Source organism: Neopelma chrysocephalum, unplaced genomic scaffold (genome assembly GCF_003984885.1).
Source record: "Neopelma chrysocephalum unplaced genomic scaffold, ASM398488v2 Primary Assembly neopelma1_106b, whole genome shotgun sequence".
In the NCBI taxonomy this organism is placed as follows: Eukaryota; Metazoa; Chordata; class Aves; order Passeriformes; family Pipridae; genus Neopelma; species Neopelma chrysocephalum.
The window spans coordinates 2,616,256-2,640,571 of record NW_020897771.1 but is presented as its reverse complement, the minus strand read 5'-3'; the positions used below and the strand labels follow the sequence as shown (position 1 = coordinate 2,640,571).

At 37.3% G+C, this 24,316-nt stretch overlaps 1 protein-coding gene across 4 annotated transcripts in view; it reads left to right on the top strand.

The window, feature by feature from the left end:
- Positions 1-24,316, top strand: part of NELL1 (neural EGFL like 1) — a 283,038-nt gene that overhangs the window by 78,505 nt on the left and 180,217 nt on the right. For all 4 annotated transcript variants that reach the window (XM_027696334.1, XM_027696335.1, XM_027696333.1 and 1 more), the window contains exons 11-12: positions 1,469-1,568; positions 10,427-10,555. In XM_027696334.1, the coding sequence (XP_027552135.1) occupies positions 1,469-1,568; positions 10,427-10,555 (229 nt within the window). The remainder of the gene's footprint in view (positions 1-1,468; positions 1,569-10,426; positions 10,556-24,316) is intronic.

Here is a 24,316-nt window from a genome sequence, read left to right as displayed (position 1 = left end):
GCAAAGGTTTTACCTGTACTGCTTCTGGCACCTGAGCCAGTCTTTTGGCATCCATGTGCTACAGTGTCTTGTAGATATGAAAGCAAACTTCTGCATAGGGGTGTTTCTTCATACTGGGTACGCTCATAGGTATTTTCAATATCCTCTGTTCAAAGTTCTCAGATTATGAGAATAGTGGCCTTAATAAAATTTTGTCTTTTTTTTTTTTTTGATGTTGGTTTTCCTTTCTTTTCTTAGCCCTAGGTGTTTTTGGATCATATTTTTAAACTTTTCTCTGCAACCGTGATAGCTGGAAAACATTATTTCTTTGTTTGAAAAAAGCAGAAATTCTTATTTCACATTTTCATTCCACCATCTGAGACGTCATGAGAAGCATTTTGGGAGGAGTGGGGACTAGATTAATGTTAAAAAGGTATATTGGCAACATAGCAGCCTGCCTGCTTTCTTAGTGGAGTTTCACAGCTTGGAAAATGGGATTACTCAGGTGTGGACAGTCCTGTGGGGTAGTTACTGCAGTTCCTACTGAGCAAAAATTCTAGTTGTTAATATCTGCTCCACTTGCCAGTCCTCAGCTGCAGAAGAGATGCTGAAGTAATAAATTATGGTGTGAGAAAGGCTGGAGGGGGGATAAGGTAAAAGAGGAGGCTATCTGGGGACAAGATTTTAAGAAACAACTAACTAAAGAGCCAGAGAGGTGTTTGGTCTGGAGATATAGTGAAGCCGATTTGCTGGATGGGAAGGAGATGGAGTAAAATTTGGTGTAAAATCTCTGCAGAAAGGCTTAATGTCTGTGATTTTAGAAAATTTCTACCAGCAACTAGACTTCCTATCACAGTCCTATTCTAAATCTGTCAGGAATCAAAATTGTAGAAACTTCTTGAGCTTAATTTTTTACAGCAGTTTCTATAGGGCTACCTCAAGATGAGCTTTCCTCTTTGAAGGGCCTGATTTTGGAAATTAGGTGATCGGTAATTGTAAAAAACAAACCATTGTAACTGGACACAGGAGAACAACACATGACACTTGAAAACACTGGTCTTGCTGTGTATGTTTGAGTTGAATAATTTGTGAAGCAGACTGTGAAATAAGGGGAGGCAAACTCAGACTTGCATGAAGCAGGAAGACTGTCTTTAACAAACACTGGAGTGAAATTCTTTAATTCCTTCAAATACTTGTAAAGAAGAAAACTGTACTTTGAGACCACATATTTGGTAAAACTAGAATAGAATTTTGAGCTGAAGTGCCTTTTTTTGTTCTTTTGTTTCAACACTGGGCAGAGAAATGCAAAAGTAGATTACTTTAAATTTGACGTTACAGTGTAACAAATGAATTGAACTTGCTTCTTGCTAGTTTACTGGAGATTGTTGTTACTAGAGATTACCAGTGTTAAAGATGGAAAATTATGTGATCCTTGCCATTGCCTGCACTTTCCAAATGTTATTTTTAAAAAAATGTCATTTATTTTCAGAATGGAGTTTTGGTAAAAGTGACAGAGACTTGTCCACCTTTGAACTGCTCAGAAGATGATCATGTTCTTCCAGAGAACCAGTGTTGCAGTGTTTGTAGAGGTAAGCCAGAGACTGTGCATGCTTGGAAGGAATGTAAGTTGCTGATTCAATTCCTTTTTAATGAGATATTAAGTGATATGAGGTAAAAACCTGAGTCTAAAACCAGTCTATGATTCTCCTTTGGTTAGAAGACTTACCAGATACAAAGCTGCAATTGCTCTGAGTTAGAGAGGAGGAAGGAGAAAAGGCAGATTTGGGAGAGAAAGGGCACAGTATCTCTTAAGAATTCCCATTTCAAGGATGTTATGTTTGAAAAAGAAATATATTTTGTTGCTTAAACTTGCCGCTGCAGTAAATGTATATGGTTTTGGAAATGTGGTTTTTTAAAGCTCTTTATTTTAAAATCACGAAAATAGTGTTAATATTCTGGTTTGATGGATATTACAAGGTTGATCTGAGCACTCTCAGGACTAACTTATGAATTAAGGTGGACAATAAAATAATGCTCACTCATGGCTAGGCTTCACAAACGAAGATTTGGGAAGGGCTCTACCCATGTTTGTTGCATGGTGGCTAAAAAGGCCAATACGAGATAGGCATGTCCGGTTGCAAAAGGCACAGCAGAAAGACTCCTTAGGTGGTAAGAATAATGCAAGTACAAAATAAAGATTAAAAAAATTAACCTTATTGCTCAGAACCCCATTTTTCCTCCTTCCAGTGGGGTGCTGAGGTGCAGATTCCTCTTGCTTGTTCCTTTTCAGCCCTGTGAGTCCTGGTTGTATGCTGGACCAGGATGAACAAGCCACAGCTAAAATCTTAGTTGAGGAAATCCCCTTAAATGAGGAAAATGCAAGTATCACAAGGCTAGGGAACTTGGACTAGCTTTCTTCTTAAAAGGTGTTCTAATCAGTCAGCTGGGGTCGAATGATCATTCCCTCTGTGTGTCTGTACTGTACCTCTGCTCCTCGTCTCTCCCTTGGTGCTGAGTCTCAGCTGGGCTTAAGGAGAGCCTGGTCTCTCAGAGTAGGACTCACCTGTCAGCCTTTTAGTGATGCATCTCACAAATCTAAAGCAAGAGTTGTTCCAGATCAGCATTGGACATTTCCAGGCTTAGATGGTTATTGAGGACCCCTGGAATACTTGTCTTGCCTGCATATAAATTCCTCCAGTGCCATTGCAGGTGCTGGTGAAGGGGCTCTGAACCTCTCCTTTCGGCAGTAAATATTAATTAATCAATATGCATAGTTAAATATTTACTGAGACCTTGAACTTAAAAACACATGCATGTGGTTGCAGGGACCAGCGTGTTTGAGACTGTTTGCTGGGTTATGGTCTATTATTCACATTAATGTTTTAAAGCAGTTTCTAGAAACATCTGTAACTATTTAAGCAAGCAGTAAATGTTGCTTCTCTGTCCCTCAAAGGGCTGGATGTCTTAATGATACTTCTTAACAGATGGCCCAGTTTGATGTAGTGCAGTACTGAAAAAATTGTATTCATTACTTTAAAGCATTAGAAATCTGAAAGCTTCAAAGTTGATGAAAGATAAGTTCTGTAATTATTCAGTTCCATAATATTGTTAATGATAGGTACTCTTTTTAGAAATTCATCTCCAAACTGGTCTTATTATTTATAATATAGCATGAATGGGATATAGTATAATATATATGTATGTGATCATCTCTAGAAGCAAAGGAAGGAATTGTACTTTCCCTTCCTATGAATTCTGACACATGGGGCCTTCAGTTTGATACATTTAAACTTCCACTTCAGTTCTGCTTTAGCTGACTGCTAAAACAGTACCACCTCCTTTTGTGTTTCATCTTTGCTCTTTAAAATTCTTTTGAAAATGATGCTTAAAGATATGATTAATTTTGTCAACTTTACAAAGGCATAAATTGAATTTAGCACTCCGAAGTTGCTTTTTATATCTTGCAGTAGAATACATGCTGCTTGACACTTTTGCTTCAGTTGCATGCAAACTAAAGTGGTAATATATAATTTTATCATATGTAGATTGCTGGTGTTAAAAATGGATATTTATTAAGAATTCCATATTTGGTTTGAGTTTTGTCAAGCAAACAGGTACCCTCTGATATGCCAAGCAGGCCATAGTTTCTGGTCCTGGCCTGTGCCAACATGTCCTTTACTGGGAAAGGATAGAGTGCTTCTCTCATTTGCAGAAATGACCTCTTTCAGAGACTATATTGAGCTTTTATTGTCTAAGCCAAAATAATAAGGAAGAAGTATTGTAATAATTGTAGTCCTGAATAATCGGAATGTTTGTTGGAAGGCCACACGGATCGTTTGCACATCACATGCAAATTTCACATTTTAGGTATGATGGTGGCAGAGAATTTGTTGCAATAGCCCTTAGCTAAGCCTTAATTTATTCAACAGAATATTTAGTAAGCATTTACTAGCAATGTTGAATGAGAACAATATTTCTGTGCATGTTAGTGACTGGTGGGTTCTGGGCCTTGTGTCAGGTTGTGTTGTCTTTAGTATTTGTAGCTGTGGAAAAAGATGTCCTCTCCTCAATTTCATGTTCTTTAGAATTATAGAATACATTTGCTGAATTGGGCAAGGGTAAGAGCTTTGCAGCTTTTGCTTTTCTAGCTGCAGCAAAGGAATTTCCATTAAATGAAAGGGTGAGTGTGAGGGGATTAACAGAAAGAAGAAACCACAGAGAAACACAAAAACTTCATGATGCTGTGGGATGAGACTGTACCTTCTCCAGGGATCTCTGTAGTACCTACCACAAAAATAGATAAGTGCCTAAAATAAAATAGGGTATGCAAGGTAAAAACGAAATCTGTGGTGTTTATGGAGATGGAAATTCTCAGTGAGCAAAGAACAGAGGTGAATCCTTTAATGTATGTAGCTGGTGGGTTTTCTAGCTAGTTATCATGGTTTGTAAATGGTAAGAAAAGCAGACAGCAAATAATGCCTATTCTCAGTTTTGCCACATGAGTTTATAGTACAGCAGAAGCTAATAATGTATTGCTGAAAGCCAGTCTCTGGATTTCAGTAAAATGATTGTGTAAGGCGTCCAGCAAGGTGAGCGTAGGACAGAAGAACTCAACTCTGCTTCAAAATGAGGGTTTATTTTTGTGATTTGATGTACCTGAGTGCAAAAATGGGCCTCACCAGATCTGTATATAGCTTCTATCCTTGAATATTATGTAGAGTATACCTAGTTTTTCCCTTTATCTGTGTGCTTTAATAGGAATGTCTGCTTAAACTATGTGGCTACTTTATACTTTTCGGCAGGACCACGTGGTGTTATTAACCTGTCTTTTAGGCTTACAGAAATTTTAGTTAATTTTCAAGTTTTACAAAGAATCATTGTGTCATAAAATGTATTTTTTACTACTTTTTTGAGAATCACTCATTTTTCTTACAGCATGCCTGCTACATTTTTTATAGCCCAGGGACAAATCTAATACAAAAAATAGTGTCATAAAAGTGTTTTATTGTTCCCTGTAGCTGTTTTTCTCCTTGCCAAAGACAGTGTATAATTTTGAAAGACTGGATTTTTTTTTTCTCATTTGAATGAGTGATTCAAATAAAATTTCATGAGAGAATTTTTATGTTGTTATGCTCACAATTTTAAATACACAAGAATAGCCTTAACAGCCCTTGCAGCTGCAGACGTGCTCTTCTTAAAAGAAAGATTGTGATGATATAATGAAGTAGTGAGAGTGGTTTTGTTTCTAGAGAAAATAATTTTTATTTGCTATCCTGCAATATGATTGGACTGATGGATTTAGATGCTAATGCTGGTTAGCAGGAAATGGAGGATCTTATTGATGAGGTGAAGTGTGCATTTTACGTCAGGAAACAGCATTTAAATCTAAAAATGGGGCTTCAGCCACCCTTATTTTTACTGCTTTGTTTTGTTTTGGGGAGGTTTTTGTTCTTTCGGTTAGAGGGTGAGAAGGCTCTTCAGTTAGCATGTTTCTCATCTCTCCCTGTCTAGCTATGAAACTGAGTTTTGATTCTTCAGAAATTGAATTTTTTCCATTTACTGCTGGGAGGTAGGAGTTATTTCAAGGCTTTAGATTTATTAAGATTTAATGGAGGTTGATAAATATGAATTAGTTTATTTCTAAACATAGTTGTAGCATTACTGAGGATTTAGAATAGCTTTATATCTGAAAAAAAAAAGAAATCTTTATAAGCTTGTTAGACTGTGTAGCTACCATTATTCTCTTGCACACAAATAAGCACTATGTAATAAGTTCTGCATTCATGTAGCAGCTTGAAAGAATTTATGAAGTTACTGTTTTATGTCAGACCACTGAGTTCTGGGACCACAATCTCTGAGGGTGTAAAAGCTCTTGTTCAAAGTGCTTCATTGCTCATGACTCATTAAAAACAGATTCAGATCATGGAAAGGCATAATTGGTAATGCAAATTTTATGACTCTTCCTATGACTTCTCCCCCAGATTTACCTTATGTATTTATGTCCTAACTGTAGGGTTAAATCATAAAGAGTAGGAAAGATTTTGAGGTTGAAATTACCTCAGACTTCTTGAACATTGCTAGTGCTCTTTAACAGGAGCATTATCCCTGTCTTTTTTAGAAGCCTCTCATTGTGAAAGAGTGAAATGTGAAGAATAGCTTCTTGAACAGCAAGAGAACAGGGGTTTTACAGGTTTTTTGATGTGAACAGCTAAGGATGATGTAAGAAGTATAGAAAACATTCCAGATGTTATAAGGAAACTCTCAGATATAAAGAGAGGCACGTTAGTGTTGCTCATAGAAAAAGTAGGAAGAGGTTTGGATCTGAGGTGTATCGATTCCAACTATAGTCTTGAATGAATTCTTGCATTCCACAATCAATAGTTAAGCTAAATTACCAAGTATGTTAAGTGTGTGAAAACCTGGATGACAGCACAAAACAGCTTAGCATGCTGCTGTGCAAAAGCATGTTCGGGGAACTGCGAATTGAAGATGTTGCTTGGCAAAATAAGAGTGTCCCAAAATGGAATAAATGTTTAGTTTCAGACAATCTGACTTGGGACCGCTAAATCCTAGCCAGTTGTGCAGTTCCTGATGCTGCAGAAGTGGTAGTGTTATGTCTGCTAGCATGTATCTGGATCTTTTCCTAATTGTCTTAGCACATTTATTAGTGGTCTCTCTATGGTCAGAATGAAGAAGTAGAAAGATACCTGTATGTTCTTAAGAAAATGATGGAGCAAACATTTCAGCAGCCTTGATAAAGGAAGAGAGTAATGTTATCAGGAGTTTTTGGGGAAGGAACAGAGGTCATCAGGCCTGTCAAAAATGTAAACACACTCTTCAATATTTAATTCCCCTGATAGTATCAAATTGTATTTTGGATATCTTGAACAACTTTGAAGGACTGTTGTGCACATTTATGACCGTGTATGTATGTGTGGGGAAAATGGTTTCTGGCATCTGTTCTGAATGTGTCCATCTGTAATTTGAATTCATCCTTGCCTTGTCATCTGTGTTGGCCTGAAATTAGTTAAGATTATCTGAACTATTTAAGATTTTCTGTGGTTCGGTCAAATCCTCTCCAGTTACCCGCTTGCTCAGATGTGATGATTCCATTTTAAGCCATTTCTTATATTTAGAGAGGAGCTGACTGTCTCAAATAAGATTTTGCTGAATATTCTGAATTAATTGTTATTGGAATGTGTGCCCTCTGCTAGCTGCCACCAGGGCTGAAATTTAGAGATCCCACTGCAGTATCAATGGGGGGGTTTGGCATCAGGGTAGGTGTCTTTAAGGAATCCTATAAATCCATTTCACACCAAAGAATTAATAAAAATCAGATATTTGCCTCCAAAACTCCTGGCTGGGGAAAATGGAGACCAATGTCTAAGAAATCCAAGAACCACACTTCCTTGGTATGCTCCTCATGGCTTTTTTAAATGTGCATTTTCACTGCAAAAAGAAGTGCTTGGAAAAACCTCTGATCCAAGCAATGTTATGCTTACTCTGCCAGAGGCACGGTGAACCCTTACTCTTCCGTACTATCAAGTACATTTTTTTTCCTCCTGGTTAACCTTAAATTACAGTTGTTTTATAAAAGCTTGGTAACATACAGTGTTATAGCACCATGCATGCTCTTAACAGGAATGGCTTTCACTATCCACTTACAGAGGTATCGAGCAAGCTTTGAGATGCTATGGAAAATTAAAGTGGAGACATTCTAGATAGCGTATTTGAAAGATAGGAAACAGTTTTTCACAGGTCTTTTATAATAATAAATGCTAAGGCAGCCTAGAGATCTAGTAGATGTTCTATCCTTGTGCATTTCCTAATGACAGGAGAAAAATTAAATGGCCTTTAGAGCCTTTAATTACTCAAGTTACAGAACTGGAGTGTTACTTTTTTCCTTCTGTGCTCTTTTAACAGCCTTCAAGCTTGAAAACCTGGGTCTGATTCTGAATGGAGACAGTTCATGTTTGAGTTGATAACAAGGGAACAAAAGCAAAGCAGGTTTTTTCAGAGAATTTTTGAAAAATAGGGGACAGCTCTAGCTGGCATAGTCATCTACTGAGAAATTTCAGAGGTGGCAAGTAAATACTGAAGAATTCAGTGATGTGATATTGAAAACTAATCACTGGCTTGTGCTTGGGAGAATGTGCTGTTAGAAAAGAGTGGTTGATCTGGGACTTGTGATGAAAGTTAACTCTGAGAAGCCATTGCTTTGGCTAATTCTAAGTCTTAAATTTGCCATGAGCTGATCATAAGGTAAAAATGTTGACTCATTGGGATAAAAAGAGCCTAAAACCAAAGATTTTTGGTGCACAAAGTTGTATCAGCACTCTTGTATCTAAAAGATGCTGAGAAAGATGAAATATTTTTTAGAGGTCTGGATGAGAGGGAAATAGAAATAAATATAAACAAAATACCCCAAGAGTAACAATCCACACTGAATTAAAATGTGATATTTTTTAGTCCCTAGCTTAACACACTGATATGTTGCAGACGTTCTGATCCAATAATAATCAAATATAAAACTAATACTGTATGTGAGTTCAAAGGAGAATTATTATTCTAAAGAAGCCAGTAACAGACTAGGATGTCATAGTCTTAGGGGAAACAGTGACAAAGAAAATGTTATAAAACTTGTTGTCTCTTGGATGTTATCTAGAATGCCAACAGAATAGTAATCCTGCTTGGGGAGCATAAATTAGATGCTGAAAGGATAAGTTTGAGGAGATGGGTTCCAGTGTTCAGTTTCAATTATAGTTATAAAGGCAAGAATGAGAAGTCAAATACTGTGATTGCGTAAATGGCTAAAGGCAGTGTATTGGCACCCCATTTTACCAGAATAAAAAGTACCCAGGCTTGACAAGGCTGTATCTGGAATACTTGAGTGGTTTTTACCAGACTGTGAAATGAGTGAAGACTAGAAGGGAAATCTGAAGTTTTCATTAAGGGAATTGGTTCTTTTTCACAAGTTGGATTACAATGAAAGAACAAGCTTAACTGAGCACAGGGAAGATTCCTTGGTTGTTAATAAAATTAATTTGAAGTTTAAGTGTAGAGTTGGATGTTGACACTGCGAAAATGTCCTCCTTGCTAACAAGCACTGACTTGTTTTAGAAATTGCCTCAAAACTCAGCATTAGATGATCAAATTCACGAAGTTGGAGTGCACTGAAGTGACATAACCTGCATGTTAAATTAGTAGATGACTAAAGTGCATGTTTAAAAACAAACAAAAATAGAATGTCAAAGCAAGGGATGTGAACAAAGTCTTGCATTTAGATCTTGGAAGTATAGGTCGTGTTTTCCTTAGCTGTCTTTAGAGGTTGTTAGGAAAGTTTACAATCAACGAACTAGAATTCTTAGTTTGCTCCTTTATGACCAGGCAGAACTGGCAGAAACTGTTTTTGTATCCATATAAGCTCAAGTTGGAATACAAGGAGGTGATGGTATGTCTGGGTTTCTGCTTTCCCTCCTTCCAGGAGAGAAAATCCAGACAAAATAGAAATTGCCAAAATGACTGCTTATATATCTCAGTCAAATAGAAATTGGCTCTTGGATATTAATAAAGAAAGCCCATAAAACATACACCAATGGAGGAAAAAAATTCTGTTGTCAAATTCTGTAAGTTATCTCTTAACAGTACTTCCAGTGGAGTACCTTTAAAGAGATAAAGTTGCAATTACTTTCACTTTAGACTTCAGCAGAGAAAGATGTTGACACGTCTTTGAGATATATTGAAAATCGGAAAGAAAGAACTTCATCCAGTTGTGCCTTTAGAGAAGGAAGTGGCAAAGTTCATCCTATTTTTAGAAACGACTTTGTATGGAATAAAAGAAACTGTTCACAAAGAAACTACTGAGAATTTGTGTGAAGGAAAAAAAGAGAGATTAATAAAAAAATGTCCTCTATAAAACCTGATCCCTGGAATAATTATAAATGGTAGAAACAATTGAGCTGTTTTTTGATGACAGAATTACAAGGCAGTGTCTGGGGTTGCTTTGACTACCGCTGCAGTTTTGTGCAGTGCCTCATTTTGGTCTCTGTGTGGTTATGCATAATAAGAGATTTTTGAATGATTTTTTTTTTCTTTTATATTTTACTTTATTGTCTTTTTGGTGTAAGTTAGTATTGCACTTTTTGACAATCAGAGGCTTATGCTACATGGGTTCAGTAGAACACTAATGAATTGTCATTGTTTCCTGCTTTGGGGTTGTCTTTTCTCCTAACTTAAAGTAGTCATACAAATACCTTTTTGAACAAAATGGTTTTACTGAGAATGAATTGATGGAGAAACCCAAAAAACCTGTGTGCACCAGCTAGGTTTGTAGAGGGAATTTCTGGAATGTAGCATGATGAAGTTTGAGTGATACAGTCAATGCAAATATCTGAATATCTGAAATAAACACATTTTAATACTATATTGTATGTTCCTTGTATTTCAGGCCATAACTTCTGTGCAGAGGGGCACAGATGTGGTGAAAATTCAGAGTGCAAAAACTGGAACACAAAAGCTACTTGTGAATGCAAGAATGGTTATCTCTCTGTCCAAGGAGACTCTGCATATTGTGAAGGTAAACAAAATATTCACACCTGCCCCCTGAACAGCCTATTCAGAAATATCATTTGAAATAAATTGCACATGGATGAATTTCTTTGCAAAGTTCGGTTTCATGATGGTGAATAAGACAAGGACTCTTTCCGTGTTCATAAATAGAGATTGAAGGTTACAAGTGGTGCTGGACCATCTGGACTACCTGTCTATGGGCATAATTCATTGTTGCAGTTGTGCCTTGGCACACCCTGGTCATGCTGTCATGACAAGTTGAAAAGTGATGTTTTTCAGAGAATAGCACCTACCTTCTAAAATCTTTTTCAGAGAACAGCATCTTTATAAAATACATTAATTTAGGAAGTGGGAATTCTTCAGGCATTTGTGAGAAAGGTAAGAGTGAAGGAGTACTGAGGCTCGAATATAAAAATGACGACCTGCAGTCCTTCCTGAAGTACTTCTGTGGGACAGGTACTTAACTGAAATGGTTTTCCTATGATACATAAGAGACCTATTTGTAAGAAAAGTGTGGCTGAGGTAGTTCTGTTCATGTGTTGTTCCATCAGAGGAATGAATGCAATGGGGTATTATTTTCCTTTTGGATTCTCAGTGTTTTCTAGAACTTGTTATTCATAGCTGTGATGCACTTATTAAAAAATAAATTGGTGATTCAGTATATGCCACATTCCTTCCTGCCTTTGCATTGTGGGTTGTTTTGTTTGTTGGTTTTTTTTTTTTTTTTTTTTTTTTTAAATACCCTTGCATGTCAGGCTGCAGTATTTAATCTTTTGGCCATTATAGGAAGTTTTCAAAGTACTTTGTAAAAAATATTTCCCTAGATTGTTTTTCCAATAGTACTGGTGATGGAAGGGAGATGGCATTTTTGACAAGGTGTTAAAATATACCATAAGAATTGGAAGACAGGATGAAAGAATAAAAAAAGACATGCGTGGACTGTGCTGAAATGATCCTGCATTCATAAAAAAATTTTTTAGTGTATGCAAGTGAACAGGATGGCTTTATATAGCAATTTATAAATGTGTTCAGTAAACTGCAGCTATAAATCTTACGGTTTTTAGTCAGTTCTCTACAAACAAAAATTTGAATGGTCCTATATATGCACTTCCAGTGACTGGGAAGACAGTTCCCACATGTGTTTTTAAAGGTAAGCAACAAATATATTGTGTATAGAGAGAAACCTTTTTGTGCAAAAAACTGTGGGAACATCTGCTCTATGTGTACTACAAGGAGTTCTCAGAGACCAGAAGACAGTAAGAAGGCTGTTTATCAGCTATGATACAAAACACAGTATTAGTTCTTTTTTTTGGTCTGTTTTAAATAGCATCAGTGCTTAGTACTTTTATTTACTTAGTAGCAGACTGTCCCTTTTTTAATTCTGTGGAAAAAAATTTAAACATCTTGACCCAAACAATTTTGGAGCTATTGGCAGTACATTAGTGGTAGTGATGGTGAAAGAAGGAACTTTTTAAAGAAATTAGTAGGAATTACCACATACCCGGTCTATGTTGCATTAAATTTCGGAAGGGTAAATCAAATCCCTGACTTCTGTGCATGCGGATGAAACATGAGGCAACAGAACAAACACAGCTGCTTTTGCTGCCTGAGACCATGGGATAGATGAGTGTTGCTTTCTGCATTTTATGAAATTATAAATTTGCTAGATGGAGTGCAGTTCTTAGGAGGTAATGCAGAGAAGAGAGGCCCTTGAGCAAGGGGAGCTACAGACTGACAAATTGATTAGCCAAGAGGTGACTCCTTTCAGCCCTGTGAAGACCTTCCTTTCACTCCTCAGAACAGCTCTCTGCAAAATTTCTCTCTGTGCCTCTCTAACCTCATTCCTCTCATCTCTGTGTTCAATCTGCTAAGTAGGGTCATTTCACAGTTGGCTGTACTATAGTCTCAAATGCACGGTGAAGCTGTGACTTAAAAAAATGAGGCTAAAGGCGTGGATCTGAAGGTACAGTTGCCAGGATGTTGATAAGGTACAGGGGTGGGTTTTTTCTTTTACTGTTTTGGATTTCTGTGTGTACTCTGTAAGAATCAAATACTCAAAACACCTGAAGAAGAAGAAGGAAGGAAGGAAGATCTTATGCTCAGTTGTAATTTAGATTTGTCTCTGTCATTCCTAAGCCTTCAAATTTAAGACATGTAAGATTACTGTTTCCTTGGAGGTGGCAAGGTTAAACTATTTCATACTCATGATATGTGCTGGGAAGTGGCACCTTAGTTTGGAGTGCTCCAGATCATTAACTTGGAGCTTTCCAGATTTCTCATCTCTTCCAGTATTTGAAGCACTTGTGGATGTGAATTCTGACGTAGAGTTACCTATGGTTTTACTGTTATTTCTACTTGCACTTAGTCACACAGTTTTATCCTGCTGGAGCTTACAGCAGGAATTTCATTTTGTAAGATATCTGAAATATTGTGTTTGAGTCTGCTTTGCTTTCTGACAAGTATTTGTCTCTTTTTTTTAACATTCCGTATTCACATTAGCAGTACAATGGAAAAAAGAATTAAAAAGTTTCTAACTTTTATCAGAGAATTTACATCAGCATATTTGTAAAATAAATAATGCAAACCTGAGAGGCTTTTATTATTCATTTTCAATAACTACTTTTCAAGTAGTTAGCAGCTTCTCTCATCAAGATGTACATACAGGATAACCACTCACTGTATGCATTCCACTTTTAAAATAACAGAGATGTGTTCAGGAAAGACAGAAGTTTCTGAAAGCAAACAAGTAAATGGAGTTTGTAATGAATGAAGGAGAGAAGTGGAGATTCTCTGTGTTCTGTAAAAGCAATGTATTTTACTTAGAAGTCAGGGTTTTTTTGACATTTGCCTTCTTTTCTTGCATATATCAGAGATAATTAGAGCATTCATCTTTTGAAGAGAGATTTATAGAGATATTTTTATTAATCATGTTGCCTGAGGTTTAGCTACAGTTGTGGATACTTAGGCACAAGTGTTGAACCGGTGTCCATTTATCTCTGTCACATATGCATGGATGAATTCTGGGAACTGTGCAAGTCCAAGATCTGCAGGACTCAAACAGTCAAGTTGTAGCAGTCTGTGCACACTTGCGGCTGTGACTTCTTGGGCTCCTGTGCTCCATGACATCTGTGCTCCTGTGCTGAGCACTGAAAGTTGCACGTGTGAGTGTTAGTTACATGTGGGGCAGCAGTTCGTGGCAAAACCAGGACTAAAATGGGGAATTCATTTGAGTCTGTCTTATGTTGGCCCTTCCAGGTATGTTATGTGATGGGTACAGCAGACCTGCAAATGCTTGTATACAGGACTTCTTCAGAGCTGAAAAGCTCTGCAGTTTGGGACTGCTTTGCAAATACTAATAGGAACAGTCTGCGTATGGCAAACTGAGAGGCAGGGAAGTGTCAGCAAATAGAGAGTCTGAAGCTCAGAGATGATGAACTAAGGAAAATCAAGTCAGCTGAAAGCCAGGCTTGTTGCTAGCAAGCATGCTGATCCTCACTTCTTAGATACTAACAAGAAAAGAGCCATGTCTTCTGAAAAGAATTCAGTGATTATCTATATTTCACAGTAAAGAGCAAAAGAATATTCCTCTGCCACATTTCAGCTCTTCATTCTTATTACATTCTTAGCTTGAAACATTAACAGCCCCTTTCCACCTGCAAAGTTGTTATGTTGGTACAAAAGTGATTTTTATCTAGTTGCTGTTGAGCTCTGATCCATTGTGAAAACTGTTAAAACCTGAAGAGGGATGAATATCACAGGACAAATTCATGCCTCTTCTCACCAACAGGAGTGCATTCAGCAAGAAAATTAGTATTAACCTTTCATCCACACCTTCGTGCACACTTTCTTAAGCTCCCAAGAAGCATCTAGAAAAAGAGGTACAGTAGCACACCACAAGATGTCTTGTCATGTTGTGTAGCATGTGGTTAACCAGTGTCACCAGAGAATGGTCCTGTGATAACAGGATTTAAGATTTAAAGAAGATTTTTTCTATATAAGAAAGATTTTTTCTATTATAAGAAAGAATCCATTGACTAAAGTGGACCTACAAGATGAATATTTTCATTTTATAATGATATGTTAGAGTGTTCTTTCTCTCTTCGATGATTCCTTATATGACCTGATCTCAATGTCACCTTATTGCTGTTACCTCAGCTTAAAGAGTAATGAGTTAAATACCTTAATATTTGTGAAAACCCAATCCATTTCTGAACTTGGGAGAATGCTCTAGAAGCACTTGTGACTTTCATTCAGAAGGAACACAACCAAGTCACTCTTTCCCTTCTGTGCTCCAGACATGTTATTGTAATTTGCTGTTCACAAATTATTGCTCATTTGAAAAAAATGTCACATAAGCTATGAAATATTAGCCAAATTCAGAAAATCTGCTTAGTTTGTGCTGTGAGGAAGAGTTAGGATAGCTTTACTGGGCTTGGCAGATTTTGGGTAGATGACATAAAGACGAATGAAAGCTTTGGGAGAAAACTGAGTGCTCATTTGGCACTGAGCATGGATCTAAGCTTGCAGCACAGACTGACCAGGCAAAGTGTCCACCTGATGTGCTAGACTACCCTGCAGTCATCTCCTGTAGGCACCCAGTCTCCCTTCTACATGCGGCACTGGAAGACAGACCAGATAAAGCTTTTTATCTCACTTACTTGACAATAAAATTCCAAGGTCACTACTTTTCTTCTTATTTTTTTTCTTTTTTCTTTTTTTGCCTAAGTATTTTGACTTAGAGCTCTGAAAGGCAGTTGTCTCAATATTCTTGTAAAGCAAGAGATACCATTCTTACTTATCTTAGGTTTGTAGAAAAATATAATTTCCCAAGACTCGTTGGTTGACTCCTGCACAAGGCTATCAAGCTCTCAACGTGACAGATCACTAACTTGGAATATCAGGATTTTGCTGCTACTTTAAAAATAAAACAATGTTTCATTTACTTGTGATTTGTAAGTATGTTCCACACACACACTCTGGTCTTTATTGCTTTCAGTTTCTTTTCCTTTGAACTTGATGTCAGATGTAGTCAGGAAATCCTTTACAGAAACATAGATACATAAATATGTTGAAAAAATGTGTTCTGAACGTACAGTAGTGTAGGTTTGATCAGAAAATGCTTGTTTTCTGAAAGTCACATAGAAAAAAATAATTGCAACCCAAAGAGGAAGAAAGTTGGAGTTTTTTCCATTGTTGGAGAAATTGGGAAAAATTAGCCTTTTTAGATTAATGATTTAGTTCCAAGTGCGAAGACATCACCATCAGCATGCTTTAATGAAAAAAAAAACAAACTAACCAAAAAATCCAAAACAAACAATCAAAAATAGAAGTTTACTTCTGTTGCAAAACATAGAGGAACAAAAAAATCTTTCATCATACAGTGTGGCTTCTGTTACGGTTCTGAAGATGAGAGAGCTCCATAAAGCTTACCTCTGATATTTAATCCTTAGACTCATCACATCCTGTACATAAATAACTGTTCAGTGGCAGAACTTTTCACGAGCCATTTGAACTGCAAAAGAATAAACCAGTCCTGCATATGGCCCTCAGAGTACAAGTCTGCTGGCAATCCACTGAGTTTCTGCAGCTGGTGTTTTTCTTGCTCTATAAAATAAGGTGAATTTTGTTGAATTTTCCCCTCCTCCTCTGCAGTGATTTCATTGCAGCTGTTCTAATTTCACCGCCTTGTGGCTTGGGAGGTGACATTAACATTATGTGGTACCATATAAACCTTCTGTGTGGCAGTGATGTACGACTGTGGTTTTGGATGGTGTCCATTGGCTTGACTTCTGAGTCAGCTTTTAATGATAATCCTTCTGTTTGTGGTACTCTCAAAAAACCTGCATCCCAAGACGTCTGTTTCCTGCAGAAGTTATTCACTGTGTGCTATAATAAACTCATGTTCTGTGCTGTTTATAGGTGTACATATACACGAGCTGTACGTAGTGGGTGCTTCAGGTAATTCCGTGAAGGTAAGGGGATGGGACAAATGTTGATGGTAAATGCAGTGAATTTTTCTCTATGCTGAAACCATAAAAAAAGAGGAGGGCAGGAGAAGAATCTAAAAATGTTATGGCCAAGATCATCATCTCTGCCTTAAAGACTACCTTGGTGGCTGTTCAACTGAAACACTAAGTCCTCACATGGAGACTTACAAAACAAAACCCCAAACCACCTCTCCATGCCAAAAACCCCAGACAACCCCTCCACCCCTCAAGACTTGATGACACGTTGTTTTTTTAAAAGTTCACATTCTTTGAAAGACACTTGTTAACCTACTTTTTAAAACTTCAATTACCTGACAGTGTCAAACTTCTGCTATGTATATAATCCTATTTATCAGAGAAAGTGCCTTCTCTTGGGGATATAATACAAATAATAAATTTGTCTTGCCTACTGTTTTCATAAAGAAAGACTTTTTATTTAAAATTATATTCTTAACCATTGCACCAACTCAAATTCATCTTTTATAACATCATCAAAAGGCAGGGACTTGTCAGTCGAAGCCCTGCATTTGTGGGTATATGGACTTCAATAAATGAGGCTGCAGATTCCTTGTGCTGTGAGCTGCTCTTGGAGGAAACTGAGTTAAAAACAAAATAGACCTTTCTCCTGCCAAGTAAATGCGTAAGTTCAAAGGCAGAGATGATATTCTTGCCAGTGGACAGAAAGATTTCAAGGAAAATATTAAAATTTTTTTATACTAAGAAGATTCAAGAGTTTATTAGAAGATGATGTTTATGCCTTATATGGTGCTACATATATTATTTCTGTTATCAAAACTGCTTTTATATTTACAAGTTAATTAGTTTAAATTCATATTCCAACTACAGAACCCTGGAAAGTAGAATTATCTGCCACCCCCTCGAGTAACTTTAGTTCTTTTGGTGTAATGTCATGCTGAGATTTATATGAAAATAAATTCTAATTTCTAATAAGGTAACCATATGTTTTAGAGTTGTTGTAATAAAGTGCCATAAATAATTATGGCTCCTAAGGAATTCAGCCTTGCAACTGTCAGTTCTTATGTTAGCAACTTGCATTTGAACAAATTACAATCATTGCTATTCAGGGAAAAAAAAGCATCTTCACCCCTTCAGAATGGCAATGAAAATCCTGCTCTGAGGCTGTTGAGATTTTTGTGCATGTGGAGATCAACAAATGCTCTTACATGCATTCTTCTGCATTGCATGGGATATAATTTGATAGGGGGGTTAATGAAAAGCCCAGTGCCATGTTGTTGGCTACTAATTGCAATAGAATCTGACTTAAAAGCTGACTAATAAGTCAAGAGAAAAGAAAAAGCTGTTGCATGTTCCTTCTGGGCCAGAGTAATTATCGTTACCCTGTAATGACCCTTTGTCGTGTGCAGAGTGGGAGCTTCAGACAAAGTTTATTAGAGAACCCTCCTGTTGAGACATGAGGTGCAGAAAGGACTTGCTTTCTAAACTCTGTTTCAGAGAGGAGTCCAGGGGCAGCCCCTGAAAGGGAGAAGTTCGTGCAATAAATGGCAATGTGCATGTGCTACACCTTATCAGCAGAAAGAGCTCTTGCTGGTCTTTACTCATTAAGCCCTTGTATCTGATCCTGATATTTCCAAAATTCTTTCTTCCAATTATGACACAGTATAGCTCATGTCACAGTTGTGCTGGCATCAATGAAAAGGAAAAATGTGAAAGAACTTTTTGTGGAGCTGTGGTGGTTTATACCAGATCAGTGTTTGCATCAAACGTTTGGCAGCAAAGGAAAGAAAAAATCAGAATTGTTCTTTTAGTGGTCATCAGAAGTTTGCTTGTGTTTGAGCTGGACTGAAAAATACTGAGAAATGTTTGTATATAATGAGGAGGTTTTGCTTGGACTTGGATGGAAGCCATTTACCAATACTTTCATACAAGTTGCTAAAAATTGTGTGTGTATCTCTTAAATCTTAGAGGTTGAGGTACTGAAGTTTTGCCTTTTTAAAAACCTGGAGCATAACTAGAATAGTTAAAAAATGACGTGTGTGTGTATGTATGTGTGATGGATGTGTGTGTTCATGCATATATGCAAGATGGAGCTTTCCCATTGCAGCACAACAGCCGTTAGTTACCCAGGATCTGACAGATTAGCAACTTTCTCAGGGGCCTGTGGAGTTCAAAAGGGGGTTGATGTGGGGAAGCTCCAGTTAACTTCCAACCCAAATTTTTTCTGTGGTTCTGTCATCTCTTATCCTGTACCGTGTATTGTGTCAAGAGCACTGGAGGGACATTAGATGCTGTTGACCCTCTGTGGTTGCCTTTTGCAGTGCTTGGGGATGCAGAGAGGGAAATTACTTTGCATGGTCTTGAAATGAGAAAAAGATAACGTCATTTAAATGCTGGCACTTAGAAACATTTTTTCGGCTGCTTGGAAGAAACGTGATGTGCAGGTTTGATGCTCAATCTGTCTCTTTGTTGCTCTTAAAGAATGATTTGTGGGCATGGAGCTCCTTTTCCAAGTGGAAGCTCTCAGGGCCAGTTTATAGATAACATGTTGGGTTGGGCTTGATTTTCACTGAGTAAAAATGCACATTGTAAATGGTGCTCTCTAGCTGCTTCAAGGTCTGTGCTGGCAATGGTAGAACCAATTTTGAGGCTGTCTAAATGTAACTGTAAGGGTGGCATGAGTAGGTCAGAGGAGGGAAGCATGTGCACTTATCCTACAGCAAGAGCTGTTACAGACTGAAATGAACACCCCCCTCAATTTTGAAAACACAGGAAAAAACCTAATTTGCAGAAGAACCCGTATGAAGGACTTGGAGGACTCAGATCTCAGCCTAGAGAGTGTAGAGACCTGAGGTAATGGATGCAGTGAAGAAAGTGTAGAAACTTCACTTTTTTTTCAGGTTTGTATATAGATGTCAGGGGTCCTGGGAGAAAATAGCATTAAACTCCCCAGGAACTGTTCTCATTGCCATGGCCTCTCAAAGAATCTTCTTTAAAATGCTTTTAAGCACTTTTAGCTGCTTCAGTGCAAGTTGTCTGAAGCTCTGGTGCTTCTTGAGCAGATGCTGAGCCATAAGTGGGTAGTGACCCTGTGGAACATGGTGGCACTTTGCCTGGCTGTGAAGGCACAGCACCCACCTTGGGAGAAGGTAACAGAGATGAGTGTTGCTACAAAACGGGTGAAAATGAAAGGTTAGAGCTTTGGGGAGCCAGGAAACTTATGGTGCCCAGGGCCTATAATATAAAGCACAAATACAGCAGCTTTACTGCATCCAGAAAAGGACATCTAGCAGATATTCTGTCTTGACCAGCTTGATTAATCTTAAAGAATTTGCTCTACCTAAAGTTAGCTGTGAAAGAAAATTGAAAAAAGAGCAGCAAACCAAACCACCTCTCCTTTCTCCCTACAGTTGTTAATTTTTTTTTTTGAAACTGCTGAAGGAAATTAAGTTTTTATCCTTCAGTACAAAAAAAGCCCTCCAAACAACAAAGAAAACACCAAAACTAAATGGAAAATATAATTTGGCTTGTCATAAAAATATTTTAAAAAATTATTTTTAATGGAAAATGTGTTTTGCCTGTGGTAATAGCATAGCTGGAGGCTGCTCCAGTAAATATTATCTATTGTCTTTTCCCTTATATGAATATATTTTGTTTCCAGTAGATGGAAAAGTGAAATTGGTTCTAAAAGTACAAGAGTCTCTAAAGCCATGACAAATGTCAGTTTATACCAACATGTTTTTCCCTGCAAGATTTAGTAAGTGACTTACTGATACAGTTCTGGGTATTCAAAGTTAATGTGGATGTAAAAAACAAAGCACAGAAGTTAAGAAATTATTGGAAAAGACATTATTGCTAACCTCAGGCTTTGCTGTGTAGTTTGCTCTCCACTTTTCCTTTACAATTTCAGCATACATATTTTGCATCCTTTTCCAGCATTTCTCCTTATGGCTTCTGTTCAGATTAATTCAGAATTGAGCTGCATGCTGATGGTACAGGCTATGCCTGTATTAGCTGCAATCCATTCTGAATTTATTAAAAGACATTAAGTTTTTGACATTATCCAGATGTAGTACGGTTACACTGGTATATAACAATTTTAATGTATTTAGACAAATTTAGACAACAAATTTAATATATATAGGCATATTTCCTTTATATATTTGTATCAAGTTTTATTTTCAAATAAAAATTCAGTTCCTTGCGTTTTTTCAATGCAATTCATTTATGGAAACACATTTATAGATTTATTTAAGCAAAGGAATAACATAATAATTATGTATTGTGTTGCATAAGGAGCTATATTTGAACTGAAACTAAAAATAAGACTGCTTTTTTCAATTGCATTGTTCTATCCAGAAGAGGAAGCTCCACCTGAACCTCCATATATTTAGGATATACCCATTTACTGGTGTATGTCTGTGCAGGTTTCTCTTGATAAGGAACAGCACAATAATACCACTAAATAAGCTGAAGTAAGTGTAGAAAAGTAATCAAACTGCTTACATAGCAAGAAATAAGTTGAGGTTTTTTTTTCCAATTTTATTTACTAAATGTTATTGACAGCTAAGGAAAGACATTCTATAAAGTATTCATGTACATATTTAATTTTTAGAAAGAGAATTCCTCTTACTCTGAAAAATTTTTGACAGTCAAATCAATTTAATTTAGGTAGGTAGCTGCCTCTGAAAAAATCTCTCAAAAAGTGCTTTTTTTCTAATATATCTGCCTCTATTTAATAATCTACTTCTTTGTACCTGAATCTTTTTGGAGGTCAGGGAAAAGAGTTCTAAAAAAAGTTAGAGTGAAACTTTGATTCAAGTAATGGAAATTAGTGCAAAGATATGTTCAGCATCTATAAAGATAACTCTTATATTGATGTTAGTTTCCTATTGATTTGCTGACTCTTACAATATTTTTAGTGTTCATTTCTTTTCCAAAAACATACCTTCCCATTTTTCTAGTTAGTGCACCTGTTCTTCATGTCTAAAGGGTAAATTTCAAAATATCCCTTGGGTGTTCTAGAAATTTTTTCGCTGTCTGTCCTTATAATTTTCTTCTCATTTTTTCTGTTCATTTCTAAATTTGACATCTTATTTTTGCTTCCTGCTGTGGATAGTTTCTGATTAATTGCATTTTATTAACCTAATTTTTTTATTGGTTCTATTGAAGATATTTGCTGTGTTTATGTCTTGTCCTGAACTCACTCACTGAAGCTGTATATGCCTCATATACATGAGGTGAGAACATGTCCCTATAAGGATCACTCATATAACATGTCCCTATAGGGATCACTCATATAACATGTCCCTGTAGGGATCACTGTGTTTAATAGTAGAAAATTATTTTCTGTCCACTTACAGGCTTAAGAAAGTGCTTGAAAATTATTAGGATGAAATTAGCGGTGCACACTCCTTTTTGTCTCTTGTCTTTCCTTAGGATTGTTTACCTCTCAGCTTCATTTTATTATTTTGTTTCCCCTAATCCTATGACTCATATTTTCCCTTCTAGCTTTCACCAGAGAATGTGTCTGTACGTATTGGTAGCTATTAGTGCTGAGATAATTATATGAACACATGGCAGCATCTTCAGACACAAATGTGAGTTAGTGTTAGCTCCGAGACATGCTGTGTTTTGCAAAAAAAGGGAGAATACCTAATTTGCAAAGAGTTTGCACTGGAAAATTCCTGGTTGCCTCGGGGCTGTCTCTAGGCATAGGCAAAGCAGGCAGTTTCCTGGGGCACCAGACTCCACCACAGGCAGGTTGGCCACGTGCTTACTCTGCTTTCCATGTATTGGAGCCCAAGACACAACGCTTAGTGGTGCTCCTGCTGCCCGGGGGACAGGTTGTAAACTGAGACCTATCCTCATGGTGGATGTTCAAGAAGTAGCTGTTGCCATTCCCACTTTTTCTGTTTCCTCAGCAGCAGATCACTCAGGTTTTTGTTTCCTAACTTTCCAGTCCCCCCTCCCCAAGGCAGTAAAACACAGTTTTGTGCAGAGTTGATTCAGTGCCATCTGTTGTTAGTTGGCTTATGTGGAGATGCCATGGCAGCCTGAGTTTGTTGCTGATGCATTCACATTTCCAAGAGTAGGAATGATCCTAGTTATTTTCTCTGCACAAAGCTCTTCCTTACCACTAGAATACAGGCATTGTTTTCCACTGCGAGTTTCTTGGGTGAGAGGAATTTTGCAGAGCTTACATGGACTTGTATTGTCACTTGACTGAGAAAATGGAAAATCAGGCAAGCATGTGGGAAGGTAAAGATCGTTGCTAGATATTAGAATTTGTGTGACCAACAATTAGACTGGTTCAGACTCTTAAGATTCTAGTCTTGGAGATGGCAGGTTCATGCACGTGAGTTATTTTTCAGTTAAGCACTCTGTTTCCCTGGAATTATATAATGTCTGCTTAAGAACCACTGTGTTGGTCATGAAATATTTCCTCCATTTACTTGGGCACAAGTGACATTAACCTTTGAAGGTCAGGCCTCCTGCTCTGTTCTGGAGCTTGTTTTAACCCATTACCCCTTCGGTGACTCTATTTGCTTTTCAGCTTTCAGTCTAGTTAGCCGAATCAGTGCTATTGTGAAAAGGTCAGTGGCAATCTGGAGTGCATTCAGTTTGTGTAAGGCACAATTTCCAGTCGTTCTTTTCTATAGGAATCAATTCAGAGCCTGGCACTGTCACTGTGTGTGGTTTTCATCCAGTAATTTTTTCTGTACAAACAATAATATCACATTTGTCTAAAACACGACCTGCCTTTGTGGCTGGTAGGGCAGCTGATGCTTGACAGCACTGGAGCTGCAGTGCCCCAACATCCTTTTTAGTGATTAACACCTTGCTAATTCTATATAAAAGGCTACGAAAAATTGAGTGTTATAAAGATGTACAGCTTTTCCCATACACTATTTTGGTTGTCAGGAGTATTTTGGGTTTGTGTTTTGGGTACACCAGGAAATTTTCAACTCAGTCTGAGAGCTAACAAATTGTGTCAGTTTTTTCTTGGTTAGTATTGGCATTATTGGATATTCAATAATGTGCAACAGATGATGAATGTGGAGGCAAACCGAACCATCCTCTCTCATTAGACATTTGGAAACAAATGAATTGAGGTTTCAGATGACTAGAATTCTTTCTTTCTTATTTAACACAATATAAATACCTGCAGCTCAGTTACATCTATTTTGCAATTCACATAAATCTTGAAATGAATTAATGAGGAACATGGAGAAGAGGACAGATCTTGGACAGGGAATCTAATCAATGTGAATTCCCCTGAGCTGTATCTGTTTTGTGCTAGGCTCCTATTGATTTTGTAAACATTTTAGTGTTAGCCATAATCCCCTTTGAATATAAATCATTCCCCAGTATTTTCTCCTGTATTTTAATTAATTCTAAACTGACTGACTTGAGAACTCTTCCTTCAGTCTTACTACTAAACCAGAGAAATTCTCCCTTGTTTTCTTCACTGCCTTAATCTGACCCCTGTGAAATCAGTAGGCATTTAGAATTCTTGAGAATTGGTGAAGCTGAGAAAACCTGAGACAGCCAAAACGTGTCAAAGTTAGAAACTGCAAGAAAATCAGAAATCTTGAGGGAAAAGCAACCGATTTTGTAGTAAATTATTTTCTTTATTTTAACTTGCAAGAGTTCCTGTTACAGTTGATAATGCCCTTTCCTTCAGAAGAAAAAGGAGACTGAGATGGTCCTTTTGAGACTGGAGAGTTGGGACAGGGGCATTATACCCTCATTTTGATTTAAGGATACAGGGTCATGAGCTGTCTATTCCCTTTTAAACTGAA